Raw genomic sequence first — 19,049 nt, forward strand, 5'->3', positions numbered from 1 at the left:
GTCAATTGAAGAATTACACAGAGGTTAAAATTAAAAGATGCTCCAATCAATTTGAAAACTACACCACATTACTTGACTGATCATAAATATTCCACAAAGGTATAGTTTGGACTATCTATGACTGAATGTTATGGAGCTATGGGGTAAAAACAGCAAGAATGGTGACAAAGGTCAAATATATACAGGGGTCAAAAGTTAGAGTGGTTCCAATTTTGGTAAAAAGTGATGCAAATTATTGATTGAGCTAATAGGACTAATAAATGGAATAATTTTAACAGTGCTGAATGCTTGGTCCCCAGAGTAAAGGTCAAACAAGGTCAATGTCCATTGGATTCTATGACATGACATGACATATGTTACCCTGTAACATGAACTAAGCATGACACATGATGGAAACTGTTACTTTTTAAAACCTGATTAACTTAACCAATAATTTGTATCATTTTTACCAAAACTGGAGCAACTTTAACTTTTGACCCCTGTACAAACTGAAACTGATCTTTGTCACCATTCTTGCTGCTTTTACCTCATAACATTCAGTCACAGATTGTCCAAACTATACTTTTTTTGGAATCTTTGTGATCAGGCAAATAATGTGGTGTAGTTTGCAATATGATTGGAACATCTTTTTATTTTGATCCCTGTGTAATTCTTCAATTGACCCCTACCTGGCTGCCTATTGAAAATTCAAGGGGCTAATCAGTTTTTTTTTTTTTTTGTTTTGTTTTAAGAGTTAATGTCTATGGAGTATTTGTGGCAAATTTGATGCTTGTATCACCATTTGCAGGATTCCACTCTAAATATTCTCTTATCTGCTGCACTATATATGAGATGTAAGATGCTGCTCCTCAGTGTTTCTCAATTGCCCTCAGATGTATTGGAACACTTGGTGTCTCACACATTTTATTTTGTTAATTCCATTTCAAATACATTTTTTCTTCTAAAATTATCTTCCTTAAACTCAAACCGAAAGCAAATCTCTACAACTTGATATAAATTAATTAAAAATATAAAATCCAGCTTCCTGATGAAGTGGTGTAGAGGAGGATTTTCTTAAAAGAAGATCCGATAATTCAGCTACAATTTGACAGAAAGTACATTTGAGATGAAAGCCAAGATTTGATGTTTTCGTCAAAGAAACTTTTGTATTTCTTCATAATTGATGTAAATAAAGTCCAAGACATATTCAGTGAATTGAAAATGTTCATGTTTCCATCCCCTGACTTGTCTAAAGAAAACTGGCAATAAAACTGATTATTATTTACAGGTTTTATCAAGTTTTTGAGATTTGCTTTCAGTTTGAGCTTGAGGAAGATAATTTTAGAATGTTTTATTCATTCATTCATTCATCTTCTACCACTTAGTCCAATTAAGGGTCGCGGGGGGCTGGAGCCTATCCCAGCAGTCATAGAGCGCGAGGCGGGGTACACCCAGCATGCACATTCCTGCTGGGAAAAACAGTCTGTCGCAGGGCCACAAATGGACAAACAAACACAGACACACCCACACACACAAACACACACCTACAGACAATTTTAAAGATTCCAATCCACCTAACCCACATGTCTTTGGATGTGGGAGGAAACCGGAGCACCCGGAGGAAACCCACGCAAACACGGGAATAACATGCAAACTCCACACAGAAAGGTCACGGGAATTGAACCCACGACCTTCTCGCTGTGAGGCAACAGTGCTAAGCACCAAGCCACCATGCTGCCCAATGTTTTATTCTTTATATTTTTTGTATTTCTTGTATTTGAAATGGCATAAACAAAATAAAATGTGTGAAATACCATTTTCCAATACTTTTGGAGGGCACAGTATCTGAACCTTATGATGAGTGCAAAATGAGTGTGGTATTATTACTGTTTTGTTTAAGAATGTTTAATTTTCACTGTTGCTGCACTTTGTGTGAAATCATAGTCATATTGTACTGATATGACAATATTGAGATATGATCATTTGGCCATATTGTACAGCCCTACTGTCAACTAACTGAAAACTTATAGTATAGAATAGTAATTTACATCTATATTTACATCTATATTTAAAAACAAATGCTTAAAGTGGCAGGGGGTTAAGAGGGCTGTAATTGGGGGGGTCAGCTGAAAGGCAAAAAACGAAAAGTGCTAAAAGGCAGGGGCTCTGGGGGGCTCGGGCCCCCAGAAGCTGAAAGGTTTTAGCTATGCTAATGCTCCCCTGAAGCATTGACTAAAAAAAGTCTGAAGGACCTAAATGACATGGTGAGATGCTGAAGAGCTTTGCTTGTTCATGTCCATGACATACACATATTAACTGTATAACTGTACTACAGTAAAAAAAAAAAAAAAAAAAAGTGCCAAAGATGGTGGAGCAAGTGGAAGCATGCACATTCCTGTTGGGAAAAACAGCTCAGCTAAAAATGTGAAAATACTACAACTACATGATGTTTTGCACAATTTGAGCCAATGGACCTGCACAAATGTGGACATTTCAACAATACTTAACATTCAGTCCATGACAACACCAAACACTTTTATAGGAAATTTTAAATCCCTTAGGCTCAGTTATTTTTGGGCATAAATGTTGAGGTCTGCATCCTTTCACTTCAGAATCACTGCCTTACTCCGCTTGAAATATGAATCGAGTGGCGGAGTAACAATGATTTCCAAAAACAAATAACAGCAGGGAGAAGAGAAAGGAGACACAATACAGCAGGGGGGCAGAAATAAGAAGACAAATGCAAGAGGGCGAGGAGAAGAAGGTGACTCACATCATAAGCTCCAGCCTTGATCTGCTGGTAGAGTTTATGCTGATCTTCATCCCAGAAAGGAGGGTAGCCCACCAGGAGGATGTAGAGAATCACCCCTGAGACACACAATTACACATATGGATAGAAATAAACACACACACAAAAGCTGCACTAAGCAACGTGTGGTGTCTCCATGTTGTTTGTTCTTTCTTTGTATGTGTGTATAATGATGCTGCTATGCTGTGTGTGTGTGTGTGTGTGTGTGTGTGTGTGTGTGTGTGTGTGTGTGTGTGTGTGTGTGTGTGTGTGTGTGTGTGTGTGTGTGTGTGTGTGTGTGTGTGTGTGTGTGTGTGTGTGTGTGTTCACCTCTCTCTACAACTCACCACATGCCCAGATGTCCACGGGTTTGCCATATGCCTCCTTCCTCAGTACCTCGGGAGACAGATATCCTGGGGTACCAGCAAAACCTGCAGTAAACACACACCATTGACTGGCATGCCAACACTTGGTAAATCACATTAAGACAGCAGTGTCGCAGACTGAACAGTCTCCCCTAAAAATTGGTCCACCCTGCCTCCACTGCGCATGCGTTATTTCAGACTACAGCAGCAAGCCTGAGTCTGACTCTCTACACCCAAAGCAATCAAAGGGAATAATGTGATTATTAACCAGCAGATGACAAAGTAAAACCCCTTAAATCATTCTAAAGTCAGCTGTAAGCAGAAGCGAGACAGTTTTAAGCAGAAAATGAACCTCTTAAATCATTCTAAAGTCAGCTGTAAGCAGAGACAGTTTTAAGCAGAAAATGAGGCGATAATCTGAGTCGCTACTGACACTCTGAAATCACGTAGGCGCAGCTGCATGTCAGAGTCTGATGTGCTGCTGTCGCGCTCTGATCACTTTTGCTGTCTTTTATGATGAATAATGCTGAATTTATGTGGAAATGATTGTTGTACAAAAGCTTCAGATATCTGTTGCTGAGATAGATGATGACTGGAGTGCAGTTCTAAGCAGAAACAAGGTGATAATCAGTGAACCGTGGATGACGCAAAGAAATGATGTAGGCGAAGCAGCAGCACGCCAGCTGTGACGCTGTGATCGGTCCTCTGTCTTTTATGATGAAATAATGCTGAATTTATGTGGAAATGATTGTCATACAAAAGCTTCAGATATCTGTCGCTGAGATAGATTATGACTGAAGTGCAGTTTTAAGCAGAAACAAGGTGATAATCGGTGAACTGCAACTGATGCTCAAAATGACACTGCTGACTCTCCACATGCGCAGTGAAGGCAGGGCGGACCAGTTTTTAGGGGGGACCATTCAATCGGTGACACCAGATCACCTCCAAACTTGAGTGGAGTCTTCCATGACCTAATGTTTATCCGTAGTGAAAAATTTGGTGAGAATCCGTAAAGTAGTTTAGACGTAATCCTTCAAAGCCTATATAAAGTGAAACTTGATCCAGAATCCGGATCACCTCTAAAATTTAATGGGTTCTTCCGTTGACTACTATGTATCTGTGGTGAAATATTTGTCAAAATCCGTGCAGTAGTTTTGACGTAATCCTGCTAACAGACAGAGACAAGTAAGTAAATAAATAAATAAATGCCAATGATTTTATTATGTCCTTGGCGGACATAATAAAGCAGTTTCCAGCTACAAAGTAGTTAGTGTTACTGTTGTTAACAAGCTGCACTCATCTAGGGATGGGTATCGAGAACCGGTTCCTTTCGGGTATCGTTAAGAAATGATTCGATCCACCGACATCAATAAGCTTTGTGCTTAACGATTCTGTTATCGGTCCTTCAGAGTGGCCGTTGTTTTGGCGGGTGTTTGTCAGGAAAATGATCATTTCTCTACATTGATTAAAGACCCTGCAGCGTGTCCTTAATCAACTTTTCTGCAGCGTGGCTTTGCTTTGAACCTTGAACCAATCGAAGCGTGGTTCGCAGATTGAAGCAATGTTTCGGTCGATTGCTTCGTTTATTTCTTTCTTTCGCTTAATTTTCCCCCGCTAAAACCCTAAAGAGCATACGTCTGAGTATTATTTACCTTTTCTATGTTAAACCGACCTGTTTTGGTCTTCTGAAACAGTTGATGTATTTTATAACTTAAAAACGGGAGCGATGCTAACGCGTTAGCATGTCTATGGCATTTTCAATGTTAAAAGTTAGCATTTAGCAATTGCAGTCGCCATCACGTTCGGGTGCATTTGTTTTCAAATTGTAATATTCCTTAAATTTATTTTTGCTTATATATTAATAATCTAATGATTATTATATACAGTTTTAGAGAAAGAGACAAAAAGAACCTGAATAAAAACACAACAGAAAATATAAAACCAACTAACAATGAACATACCTAAATAAATACATACAGAAATAAATAAGTGTTTCCTGTGAACACCGAGTGACTCTTACACCTCCATTTCATCCCTGTCTTATTTAAGTTTAATGACAGTTTGTTTCGGTCAAACCATATTTTCAGTTTGTTAATTTCTTTAGTGATTTCCTCCAGAACTATCTGCCAAACAAGAAAACTGCTGCATCCTAGTAAGAGCAGAATACTACTGGAATGAATCTGAATAAGGAAAGTTGTAATTTTTTTTTCTCACCTAAATGGATTCAGCACTCACTCCAGTTTATTGTCTGGAATAGTCCCAGATTGCATTTCAGAGCTTCTAGAATTCAAACATTTTCGTGTAGGTGGTGTTGGGGGGTAATTTTGGGTTTCAGCTTTTTTTGTTTTTCACCACTTTCATCCCTGAATATGAGTTGTGATTCATTTTTGTGTGGATTAAAGTTACTAACTGGGACTCCTGTCTTGTTGCGAGAAAGAAACGAGAATCATCCTCCGTTCTGTTCACACAGCTCAAAACGTTGCGCGGCTCTCTGACAAGTCAAGATAGAATGATAGAATTCAGTCTGAATTAATAACTTCAAAGCGAAACACAGTTTTGTTTATTTTTATTTATGTCCAGAGATCAAGGACACAGTGACTAATTTCATATTTACTTTAAGACTCAAGGAAATACATAGAAAACCTGTATAGCCTACTTTTAATACAAAATTCACAAGGTATCGATAAGGGAATCGATAAGGAATCGGATCGATAAGCAGAATCGATAATGGCATCGATATCGATAAAACCTTATCAATACCCATCCCTACTCATGACTGTATCAAGCTAACTAGCCACCAGTGGTAGCTTTTAATCTACACAAACACTGTTTACAATATTTATAAAACAGAGGTTTGCACAAAAGCATTTATTGATCAAATTATTCAGAAAACATGAAGGGTTAAACCCTACAAATTCTCAAGAATTTGCACTTGCTCTCAGAAATGTCTGTTTCTGGCCACCTCCTTTGCTGACTGTTTTACCACTCGTGACAAATCTCTAGCTACACAGATTTTGTCTGTGTTACCTTAGTTACTCTGGTAGTAATGGCAACCACTCCTTGCAGTCAAAATTCATTACTACAACACACTGCATCATGTTAACCTACTTTTCAGAAAAACAGCTTCTGTACTTACCAAACCAGGCCTGCTGGTCACCTTGCACTTCGATGGCCAGTCCAAAGTCGGCCAACTTCACTGCAGCATTCTTGCATTTGCTAGCCAAGAGTAGATTTTCAGGCTAAAGAGGGGAGGTGGTGAGAACGGAAGTTATACTTTGGAGATATCTGATGTAGTAAAAAACACATCCACTGCTCTAGCAGGAAAGAAAATGCCAGAATTTGGTTATCCATGCGTTCTAGCAATGTATTTGAGATTGTGGGCATGACTGATCCATGTTATGATTCAGTATACACAAATACACACACTGACAGGCAGAAACAGATTTGCAACTTTGTTGTATACATAAATTCTATATAATAACAGTTCATACATATGCAAGAGTGTTAAATCCTGCCACACTGTGGCCCAGATAATGGAACCAGCCTCATTATTCTCTCAGACAAGAACTCTAATAATGGGCTGCTATCCCCACTGGCTCCCTGTTCTCCCTTAGTCGCTCTACATCTCTCACTCTGACTTAATATTTGAATCTATAAAAGCATCTAGTAAGCTTGAGTTACAAATTAGAAACATTGCTAAAGAAAGAAACAATGAATCTCATGTTTAATTTAATTTCTTTATATCTGTTAAAAATTCTGGAAATGCTGAAGTTTGGCAGGACAGCTAACACGTTTATCATAGTCATATCAACTGGCATTCCTACTTTGGAAGGACAGCAGTGTCAACAAGGTTACTAGTCCAGAAAACGTAGGCCCCATTTACACCTAGCATTAAAATGTGTACAATATCATATGCAGATTGGATCTAGAGGTACTTTTAACCTGATAACATTGACAAGTTATCAAGTTTAATGCTTTAAATGTTTATATATCACTGGCAGCACGGTGGCTTCGTGGTTAGCACCATTAACTCACATCAAGAAGGTCCCAGGTTCTCTTCCCAGATGGTCCTTTCTGTGTGGTGTTTGCATGAGTTCCCTCAGGTGCTCCAGCTTCCTCCCACCTCCAAAGACATGCAGCTAAGGTGAAATGGTGACTCTAAAATGACCAATATGTGTCCATCCTGCTGTAGACTGGTAGCCTGTCTAGGGTGTACCCCTCCTCTCACCCAATGACCGCTAGGATAGGTTTCAGCCAACCAGTGACCCTTAACTGGAATAAGCAAGTTTAGTGTACGGATGACTTAATGCATCTCTAGTAACTACATTGAAATCTGGTGGACATGTGATCACTCCATCACACGTCATGAGTGGTTTGTGCAGGTCCCAAAAGACAGGAGCCATGTGTGAAGTTGTCATTATCTTTTCCTGAAACTGGAGTATCGTAGACAAAAGAATGGTGATTTATACAGCGACATTTATTTCAGCTGGGTTGAGTGACAACATTGTCCAGAGGAAAATCTGGTTCTCAAATTTTGAAAATTATTTGTGGAAGACTGCAGTCAAGGTCGTCGAGAAAAGATGCACACTTGTGCTCACCAATACAGTTTTGGAAGGGGGTTGCAGTGACCATTTGGTGCTGCCCACATAGTTGTTGTAAGTGGACTGGGAAAGCATTTACATTTACCCTGGCATTCAAAGTGGTTATAATGCATCCTTAACCAGGTGGTTTGGTCGTACAGGCCACAATATGCCTTCAGTGGATTTTGGCTACATTTACACCTGTACTTTCATGTTATCAAGCACTATTCAACTGTTAAAACACATTTTAATTCCAGGAGTAAATGGGGTATTATTCTGATGACAACATGCGACTAAGGTGATGAATACATTATTTTCACTGTTTTACTCCTACAAAGAGTTACAATAATACTACTACACAATAATCTTTGTCCAACAGTATTCTCTATGATACTCTAGGACTGCAGTATTGAAATTATATATCGTTTAAGCTTTGTTTGTTTTATGTTAAACTGGGTGTTTTAGTATCTGTTCATTTTTTATTAATCTTCTATGTCGGGCATTTGATATATATTCATTTCACACAGGCTCTATTAGCCTTGGTGTTAAACCATTGTATAAGTTTTTCAGTAAATTCAACACATTTGTCCAGTGGTAAAGCACTGATGGAAGCTGCACACAGTCTTGACAGATTAAATGAAGTCTGCTTAATCAAGCCTTGCTTCCATGCCAATTGACTTGCAAGGTTATTTCACGAAATGGACACTTTCACAGCAAAGAGAGAATGAGGACATTATATTTAGGCTGTATTTTTGTGACTGCCTCCCCTGCATTGCAGAAGCTTCTGTCTCTGCATTCTGTGGGCTCATCTCTCTTTTCTCACTTCCCTCTTTTTCATGCTATTTTTTCATTGGCAAAAAAATATTCTGACTCTTAAAAAAACAGCTATTTAGAAGTAATCTTTTGTAGGCTTTGAGACTGTAAGTGTCAAAAAAGGAGAAATGGAATGAGAGACAGAATGAGTGTACAAGTACTTCTAAGATGCTATGACTACCTCCTATCACTGCATCCTACAAGCGCTATCACTTTTTTTTTTTTTTTTTTTTTTTTTTATGGGGGAGTTAGACCTTGCCAACACTGCACAAGTAGGATAATCCTCAAAAAATAGCTATGGGTGGAAATTCTGATTGAAAAAAAAGTGCTGCCATCAAGAAGGCACATGAATGCAAAGCAAAACATGCAGGTGGCACGTTTAACCGTTACAGCAGCAATCACAGTCACCAACTGGCACAAGCGTTACTTTCTTTTATAACGCTTTTGTGTTCACACACCCACACATGTAGACAAGCAAAGACAGCAGAGCACAGTGTACTAGTTGACAGGCAGGGACGAAGAGGGCACAGGAGAGCTAGAGCTCATGAGTGCTTCAGATGGAACGATTCCCATCGGCCTCTCTCTCCCCCTCTTCCATTCTAGACCTGCTGTGACGTTCCTGACAAATTCCTTTAGAGAAAGTGACAGAGGTGCAGACCTCCATTAAAAGGGCACTCCGGTCTAAGAAGACAGCTGTAGGGTGAAACAAGAACTTACTCAGAATATAATTTACCCAGACAGACAGACTGTGATGACGACTCCATCTGCATCTACATGTCAAGTCCTTTTTACATTACCTGCCTCCTTTGACACAAATAAGTTAAAAAAGTAATTAAACCTATGACCCATCATCTCATGCTACACTGACTACCTTTCATTCGAACACACAATGCACGATTGATTTCAGAAGAGGCACATGGAGTGCAGCAGTTCTACAGCTACAATCTAAGACAATTTGCCTTTGCCTACTTCACTGGCACACACATGCACATCTGTTCATTGTACTGTGATCTCATCTGCCACAACCCAATTCCTAATTTGATGGATCTTGTCACCCAGGCTGTCCTCTGTCATCACACTATGACCTACTGCATGAAATACTCCCCGATGGTTGGGTGTGAAACTAGAGAGGCGTGTCAGCTAAATAAAGAAAGAGCCACAACAGTTCTGATGAACACAAGATGACTTTGCTGGAATGTTGGGACTGACATTTACTTACACGTCGTGTACTTCACAAAGTGCATCATGCAAAACCACAGAAAACATATAAAGCAGACATGCATATACAGAATCACGATCAGGTAACACACCAGGACAGCGTAGCAATGGTAACTTGTCTAATCTAGATTTAGATTCCATTAAAATAGTGGAAAATCTGTCAGTGGTTGTCAGTGAGCATTCTGATGTAGAGTGCATCCGGAAAGTATTCGCAGCACTTCACTTTGTCCACATTTTGTTATGTTACAGCCTTATTCCAAAATGGGTGAAATTAATGTTTTCTTCAAAATTCTACACACAATACCCCATAATAACGATATGATGTTTTTAAGATTTTTGCTAATTTATTAAATATAAAGAAATCATGTGTACGTAAGTACTCATATTCACAGCCTTTGCCATAAAGCACAAAATTGAGCTCAGGTGCATCCTGTTTCCACTGATCATCTTTGAGATGTTTCTACAGCTTAATTGGAGTCCACCTGGGGTAAATGCAGTTGATTGGACATGATTTGGAAAGGCACACATATGCCTAGATCATGAGTTCTCTTTCACCATGACAGATTTTCGCCATTTGGAAAATTTAACCACACATACGCGTGCACGTGGTGTCATGCGTGTTTTGGGGCCGAATTAGGGGAGATCTGAAAATGGCTGCGCACCCACATTCCCCATCCAATCTGATGGAGCTTGAGAGTTGTTGCAAAGAAGAAAGGACAAAACTGCCAAAGATAGGTGCACCAAGCTTGTGGCATCATATTCAAGAAGACCTGAGCCTGTAATTGCTACCAAAGGTGCATCAACACTGTAAAAAGGCGGTGAATACTTATGTGCATGTGATTTACTAGTTTTTTTTTTTTTTTTTTAATACATTTGCAAACGTTTAAAGGAAATCATGTTGCCATTATGAGGTGTTGTAAGTAGAACCTTGAGGGAAAAAATGAATTGACTCCATTTTAGAATAAGGCTGTAACATAAAATGTGGAAAAAAAATGAAGTGCTGTGAATACTTTCCAGGTGCACTATACAATGTTGCTACCACTTGTTGGACAATCTAAAGGATTAAACAGCTCATACTCGGCATAAATCCCAAGAAGCAATGCTAATCCCTATAAGGCATGTGACGAAAGTATTCATATACTGAGCAAATGTTCCAATGCAACATTCTGATGTGATCATAATGTACATGATATTCTTCCATATTTAGCATCCCAGTAAAGTTCATTGCAAATTCAAATCCTCTGCAGGAAACATTACTGACACACATAGTTTTAATATTCACAAATCTAAAGTGACCTGCTGGATCAATAAAACCTGTTGGTTTCACAGAGAAGCTTTCTGCAGACCGGTTTGGTCATTCTGATGTCCAGAGTTTTGTGTGGCACTCAGAGATTAGAAACAAAGTCCGAGGTGCTGGAAGTAGACATGGTGATGCTGAGCTGCAGTTACGCAAGGTTGGTCATTTTTGCTGCCTGTGATGCTAGACTTATCCTCATAACTTTGAAACAAAAGACATTACATGGATTGCTCATACAGCATTCCACCAATAAACATGGTGCTTGCCCTTTCCCTTTCAGTTGGATGTAACTACACCATGACATGAAGTTGTATTAAGATGATTAAATAGGTATTTAATGTGGACCGTGTTCTGGAAAATTATTCATCAAATTTCCAAATGATTGACCAACAAGCAAAAGACATAAACACAAGCAACATAGTAAAATGTATACATGAATATATCAAAACAAATGTATCATATGCCTTAATGAAGCTTCTGGCAGAATTTTACTGTTGCACTGTCAGTTTTGCTCAGTATATTTCCATATATTCATATGCTTTAGAATGACTAAGAAAATCCAAAGTTGGACAATTCCATGAGATTGTCACATCTGTTAACACTTTCAGTGGTCCTGCTGTGATCTAGCTATCCCACAGACTTATTGTCAATAGGATGAAGAAATAATGGGCAAAGCATAATTCTCCGGGATGGTGAGATCACAGCAGGACCACTGAAAGCTTTAATGGATGTGACAATCTCATGGATTATCACAAACATCTTACTGGTAAATAACCCAGAAGTCAAAAACATGTTCCCTGACGCCAGTTTTGATGGCTCTACTGACATAACAGACTGTTGATGGACCAGAGGGACCATGCTACAAAAACAAAAAAAGATATTATAAAGCAAGATTGACCAGCAATGGAGCCCTCCTCAGACTGAGGGAACTGTCTTTACAAGAGGATAAAAGGAAACACCAGTAAGCTGGGGGCTTAATATAGTACAGAAAAGCAGTGGTGGGCACAGTTACGCTAATTAACGAAGCTAACTTTTTATTAGCGGATTAGTTTTCAGCTAATTTTGAAAACCATCAGCAGAACAATTAGCTTCTGCTAAATTTAGTTCCGCTAACCTTCAGTCCACTAACATTTCTTTTGCTGGCATAGTGAGTAAAACGTAACGGTCCAAAACATTTGTAAACCCTAAAATCATACGTTAGTCCCTATCTGTTGCATGTTTTGCAACAGTCAAACCACTGTGAGCTCAGTCCTCCCCGAGCAGAAGGGGGGCGGGCCGGCTTCCGGCTGCTGTTGCCAAAAAATAAATAGTGTCATTTACTTTCCACATGCAATGAGACAGACAGTGGGCAGGAGACATGAAACGCAAAGCATGTCGGAGTCTCCCAGTTTTTCCTTAGTCGACATCAACTGGTTCAAAATGCTGCAGTACATCTATTAACTGACATGCATACACGTGACCATATCAATCAATCAATCAATTTTTTTATACAGCGCCAAATCATAACAAACAGTTGCCCCAAGGCGCTTTATACTGTAAGGCAAGGCCACACAATAATTATGTAAAACCCCAACGGTCAAAACGACCCCCTGTGAGCAAGCACTTGGCTACAGTGGGAAGGAAAAACTCCCTTTTAACAGGAAGAAACCTCCAGCAGAACCAGGCTCAGGGAGGGGCAGTCTTCTGCTGGGACTGGTTGGGGCTGAGGGAGAGAACCAGGAAAAAGACATGCTGTGGAGGGGAGCAGAGATCGATCACTAATGATTAAATGCAGAGTGGTGCATACAGAGCAAAAAGAGAAAGAAACAGTGCATCATGGGAACCCCCCAGCAGTCTACATCTATAGCAGCATAACTAAGGGATGGTTCAGGGTCACCTGATCCAGCCCTAACTATAAGCTTTAGCAAAAAGGAAAGTTTTAAGCCTAATCTTAAAAGTAGAGAGGGTGTCTGTCTCCCTGATCTGAATTGGGAGCTGGTTCCACAGGAGAGGAGCCTGAAAGCTGAAGGCTCTGCCTCCCATTCTACTCTTACAAACCCTAGGAACTACAAGTAAGCCTGCAGTCTGAGAGCGAAGCGCTCTATTGGGGTGATATGGTACTACGAGGTCCCTAAGATAAGATGGGACCTGATTATTCAAAACCTTATAAGTAAGAAGAAGAATTTTAAATTCTATTCTAGAATTAACAGGAAGCCAATGAAGAGAGGCCAATATGGGTGAGATATGCTCTCTCCTTCTAGTCCCCGTCAGTACTCTAGCTGCAGCATTTTGAATTAACTGAAGGCTTTTTAGGGAACTTTTAGGACAACCTGATAATAATGAATTACAATAGTCCAGCCTAGAGGAAATGAATGCATGAATTAGTTTTTCAGCATCACTCTGAGACAAGACCTTTCTGATTTTAGAGATATTGCGTAAATGCAAAAAAGCAGTCCTACATATTTGTTTAATATGCGCTTTGAATGACATATCCTGATCAAAAATGACTCCAAGATTTCTCACAGTATTACTAGAGGTCAGGGTAATGCCATCCAGAGTAAGGATCTGGTTAGACACCATGTTTCTAAGATTTGTGGGGCCAAGTACAATAACTTCAGTTTTATCTGAGTTTAAAAGCAGGAAATTAGAGGTCATCCATGTCTTTATGTCTGTAAGACAATCCTGCAGTTTAGCTAATTGGTGTGTGTCCTCTGGCTTCATGGATAGATAAAGCTGGATATCATCTGCGTAACAATGAAAATTTAAGCAATACCGTCTAATAATACTGCCTAAGGGAAGCATGTATAAAGTGAATAAAATTGGTCCTAGCACAGAACCTTGTGGAACTCCATAATTAACTTTAGTCTGTGAAGAAGATTCCCCATTTACATGAACAAATTGTAATCTATTAGACAAATATGATTCAAACCACCGCAGCGCAGTGCCTTTAATACCTATGGCATGCTCTAATCTCTGTAATAAAATTTTATGGTCAACAGTATCAAAAGCAGCACTGAGGTCTAACAGAACAAGCACAGAGATGAGTCCACTGTCCGAGGCCATAAGAAGATCATTTGTAACCTTCACTAATGCTGTTTCTGTACTATGATGAATTCTAAAACCTGACTGAAACTCTTCAAATAGACCATTCCTCTGCAGATGATCAGTTAGCTGTTTTACAACTACCCTTTCAAGAATTTTTGAGAGAAAAGGAAGGTTGGAGATTGGCCTATAATTAGCTAAGATAGCTGGATCAAGTGATGGCTTTTTAAGTAATGGTTTAATTACTGGCACCTTAAAAGCCTGTGGTACATAGCCAACTAACAAAGATAGATTGATCATATTTAAGATCGAAGCATTAAATAATGGTAGGGCTTCCTTGAGCAGCCTGGTAGGAATGGGGTCTAATAAACATGTTGATGGTTTGGATGAAGTAACTAATGAAAATAACTCAGACAGAACAATCGGAGAGAAAGAGTCTAACCAAATACCGGCATCACTGAAAGCAGCCAAAGATAACGATACGTCTTTGGGATGGTTATGAGTAATTTTTTCTCTAATAGTTAAAATTTTGTTAGCAAAGAAAGTCATGAAGTCATTACTAGTTAAAGTTAATGGAATACTCAGCTCAATAGAGCTCTGACTCTTTGTCAGCCTGGCTACAGTGCTGAAAAGAAACCTGGGGTTGTTCTTATTTTCTTCAATTAGTGATGAGTAGAAAGATGTCCTAGCTTTACGGAGGGCTTTTTTATAGAGCAACAGACTCTTTTTCCAGGCTAAGTGAAGATCTTCTAAATTAGTGAGACGCCATTTCCTCTCCAACTTACGGGTTATCTGCTTTAAGCTACGAGTTTGTGAGTTATACCACGGAGTCAGACACTTCTGATTTAAAGCTCTCTTTTTCAGAGGAGCTACAGCATCCAAAGTTGTCTTCAATGAGGATGTAAAACTATTGACGAGATACTCTATCTCCCTTACAGAGTTTAGGTAGCTACTCTGCACTGTGTTGGTATATGGCATTAGAGAACATAAAGAAGGAATCATATCCTTAAACCTAGTTACAGCGCTTTCTGAAAGACTTCTAGTGTAATGAAACTTATTCCCTACTGCTGGGTAGTCCATCAGAGTAAATGTAAATGTTATTAAGAAATGATCAGACAGAAGGGAGTTTTCAGGGAATACTGTTAAGTCTTCTATTTCCATACCATAAGTCAGAACAAGATCTAAGATATGATTAAAGTGGTGGGTGGACTCATTTACTTTTTGAGCAAAGCCAATAGAGTCTAATAATAGATTAAATGCAGTGTTGAGGCTGTCATTCTCAGCATCTGTGTGGATGTTAAAATCGCCCACTATAATTATCTTATCTGAGCTAAGCACTAAGTCAGACAAAAGGTATGAAAATTCACAGAGAAACTCACAGTAACGACCAGGTGGACGATAGATAATAACAAATAAAACTGGTTTTTGGGACTTCCAATTTGGATGGACAAGACTAAGAGACAAGCTTTCAAATGAATTAAAGCTCTGTCTGGGTTTTTGATTAATTAATAAGCTGGAATGGAAGATTGCTGCTAATCCTCCGCCCCGGCCCGTGCTACGAGCATTCTGACAGTTAGTGTGACTCGGGGGTGTTGACTCATTTAAACTAACATATTCATCCTGCTGTAACCAGGTTTCTGTTAGGCAGAATAAATCAATATGTTGATCAATTATTATATCATTTACCAACAGGGACTTAGAAGAGAGAGACCTAATGTTTAATAGACCACATTTAACTGTTTTAGTCTGTGGTGCAGTTGAAGGTGCTATATTATTTTTTCTTTTTGAATTTTTATGCTTAAATAGATTTTTGCTGGTTATTGGTAGTCTGGGAGCAGGCACCGTCTCTACGGGGATGGAGTAATGAGGGGATGGCAGGGGGAGAGAAGCTGCAGAGAGGTGTGTAAGACTACAACTCTGCTTCCTGGTCCCAGCCCTGGATAGTCACGGTTTGGAGGATTTAAGAAAATTGGCCAGATTTCTAGAAATGAGAGCTGCTCCATCCAAAGTGGGATGGATGCCGTCTCTCCTAACAAGACCAGGTTTTCCCCAGAAGCTTTGCCAATTATCTATGAAGCCCACCTCATTTTTTGGACACCACTCAGAAAGCCAGCAATTCAAGGAGAACATGCGGCTAAACATGTCACTCCCGGTCCGATTGGGGAGGGGCCCAGAGAAAACTACAGAGTCCGACATTGTTTTTGCAAAGTTACACACCGATTTAATGTTAATTTTAGTGACCTCCGATTGGCGTAACCGGGTGTCATTACTGCCGACGTGAATTACAATCTTACCAAATTTACGCTTAGCCTTAGCCAGCAGTTTCAAATTTCCTTCAATGTCGCCTGCTCTGGCCCCCGGAAGACAATTGACTATGGTTGCTGGTATCGCTAACTTCACATTTCTCAAAACAGAGTCGCCAATAACCAGAGTTTGATCCTCGGCGGGTGTGTCGTCGAGTGGGGAAAAACGGTTAGAGATGTGAACGGGTTGGCGGTGTACACGGGGCTTCTGTTTAGGGCTACGCTTCCTCCTCACAGTCACCCAGTCAGCCTGCTTTCCCGGCTGCTCGGGATCTGCCAGGGGGGAACTAACGGCGGCTAAGCTACCTTGGTCCGCACCGACTACAGGGGCCTGGCTAGCTGTAGAATTTTCCACGGTGCGGAGCCGAGTCTCCAATTCGCCCAGCCTGGCCTCCAAAGCTACGAATAAGCTACACTTATTACAAGTACCGTTACTGCTAAAGGAGGCCGAGGAATAACTAAACATTTCACACCCAGAGCAGAAAAGTGCAGGAGAGACAGGAGAAGCCGCCATGCTAAATCGGCTAAGAGCTAGTAGCTACGCTAAGCTAGCGGATTCCTATCACCCCAGTCCTCTATGCTCTGCATTGGTTTCCAGTTCGGGCTAGAATTGATATTAAATTTCTTATGTTTGTTTTTAAAGCTCTGAATGGTTTGGTCCCACCAAACTTAGCTGAGCTTCTGACAGATCGGGACCAAAACAGAGTTTTGAGATCGTCTAACCAGTGTGCACTGGAGGTTCCAAGGTCCAGATACTGCCACTGGGGAGACCGGGCGTTCTCTGTGGCCGCACAGACTTTCAAACAAGCCCCCCCAAGATCCACACAATCACTGACTTGGGTCTTTTTAAATCTAAATTAAAAACCTTTGTTTTAGAACAGCTTTTACACAACCAGCAGCGCTCTGACACTTTATTTGGTTCTTATCTGTAAATATTTTTAGATGTATATTTTTATTGATGTGACCGTTTTAAATTTGCTTATTGTCCTATGGTTTTAAGTTATTCCCTGTGTTTTTGTATCTGACCTTATAGCACCTTGGTCCCCCTTTGGGCTGTGGAAAGGGCTGTATAAATAAACTTTGATTGATTGATTGATTAATTGATTTGCAAAACTGAAAATTCCGTTTGTGAAGTGTAATTCACAACTAATAGTGACCAATGTTGGTTGCTGTTCACACTCTTATCCACTAGATGCCAGTGTTCTATGCATTTGGACGGGGGGGGGGGGGGACTGAAGGAGACATTTAAATTTCCCATAATGCCTTTTGACGCATGTGTCTGTTAAAGCTCAAACCTTCAGAATTAGCGCATTTCTTTAAATGGTATGTGCAATATTTTCACTTTGTAAAAATGACAGTTACCGTTAAGGTCGATAAACTGTCCGGAATTAGTTGTTTATAAGTGAAACCATAAGTGAAAAGTGCATTGCGTTTCATGTCTTCTGCCCACTGTCTGTGTTATAGTATGTGGAAAAGTAACTGACATTTTTGGGGGAGCAGCAGCGGGCAGGGTGCATAAAGATGAAAAGCTCTGGCTCATTTTTCATTTGGGGTTTGTGATCGCCTTTGATTTTACTCAGAAGCCTTGGTGGTGCTTCAACTTGATACTGGCTTGCTGACAGTGTACCGAGTCAGTACTAAAAATTCAGTTCAGTTAGCGGATTAGCGGTTATCTAAGCTAATTTTTTGGTTAGCTGTGCCCACCACTGCGGGAAAGTTCCAAATGGTGCTTACAGATTTTTTGGCACACTCCATAATGTACTAGTTTAACACTGAAAGGGATTGGTGGAGCTTGCTACTTTGATTCTGAGAATCACATTCCAACTCTACTAGAAACCACTGTGTAGACCTACAGAGCATTGCGTCATTTCCTCTACATCAGCAGTGACTGACCCGAATAACTTAAGTACTGTAAATCCTGCAGCTATGAAAGTGACATGATGTCCACAGTTTTATACTACATTATGCACAAACATGGATAACACACCCACAACACTGGCCCTGACAAAAACAAAGAAGCACATTCTCAAGTGACAACATGTTATCCTCACTCACCTTCAGGTCCCGGTGCACCACACCCATTTGATGGCAGTGAAGCACCGCCTCCAAGATCTGCTGGATGCAGTGACTGCATGCAAACACCAGGGGAGGGGCGCACGTTAGTCTGAGCAGCGCTACAATCCGTGCATAGGCCAGGAGTGCGGCAAGAAGGAAGGGGAAGGGGGAGTCATGGAGTAGAAGAGGGACTGAAAGGGCTCCTCTTGCAAAACCTCACATTTTTTCCTGTGTATATGCTTTGGTCTAACCATAGCTATGGATTACAAGAAGGTAGCCATCAAGGTTTACTTAAATAGTTGCCATATGTTTAGATCCCACAGTATGCAGCTACTTAGGCATAAGTGGCTGCAAAACTCCATTAGAAGCCAAATATAAGACATAATGCCATATTTTTTTAAGACATCCTGAACATATGTATTATGTATAAGAAAAGCATAAATGAAGGAAAAGTAGGACCAAGATTGGCTGCTGGTTTGCTTTTTTCCTTCTTCTTAGATAGAGCTGCCCACACCAAACCTAACCTCAAGGACATTCAGATTTGTTACTGTTAGAATAAAAATGACTATGCTGGCAGCAGCAGAGGTCTTTGAGCACATTAATTAGTTTGGCATTTTGGAACTTCACTTT

General features: G+C 40.0%; 1 protein-coding gene across 22 annotated transcripts in view; it reads right to left on the reverse strand.

Annotated features, from left to right (window-relative positions):
- The window catches only part of camk2b1 (calcium/calmodulin-dependent protein kinase (CaM kinase) II beta 1), a 210,596-nt gene that overhangs the window by 113,694 nt on the left and 77,853 nt on the right, over positions 1–19,049 (reverse strand). For 16 of the 22 annotated variants that reach the window (XM_034170826.1, XM_034170847.1, XM_034170842.1 and 13 more), the window contains 4 exons: positions 18,420–18,492; positions 6,269–6,371; positions 3,115–3,198; positions 2,753–2,847 (listed from right to left, as the gene is read on the reverse strand). In XM_034170826.1, coding sequence (XP_034026717.1) covers positions 2,753–2,847; positions 3,115–3,198; positions 6,269–6,371; positions 18,420–18,492 — 355 coding nt within the window. The remainder of the gene's footprint in view (positions 1–2,752; positions 2,848–3,114; positions 3,199–6,268; positions 6,372–18,419; positions 18,493–19,049) is intronic. The other 6 variants (XM_034170848.1, XM_034170832.1, XM_034170846.1 and 3 more) reach the window with 1 other exon arrangement.

Source organism: Thalassophryne amazonica, chromosome 5, assembly GCF_902500255.1.
Source record: "Thalassophryne amazonica chromosome 5, fThaAma1.1, whole genome shotgun sequence".
In the NCBI taxonomy this organism is placed as follows: Eukaryota; Metazoa; Chordata; class Actinopteri; order Batrachoidiformes; family Batrachoididae; genus Thalassophryne; species Thalassophryne amazonica.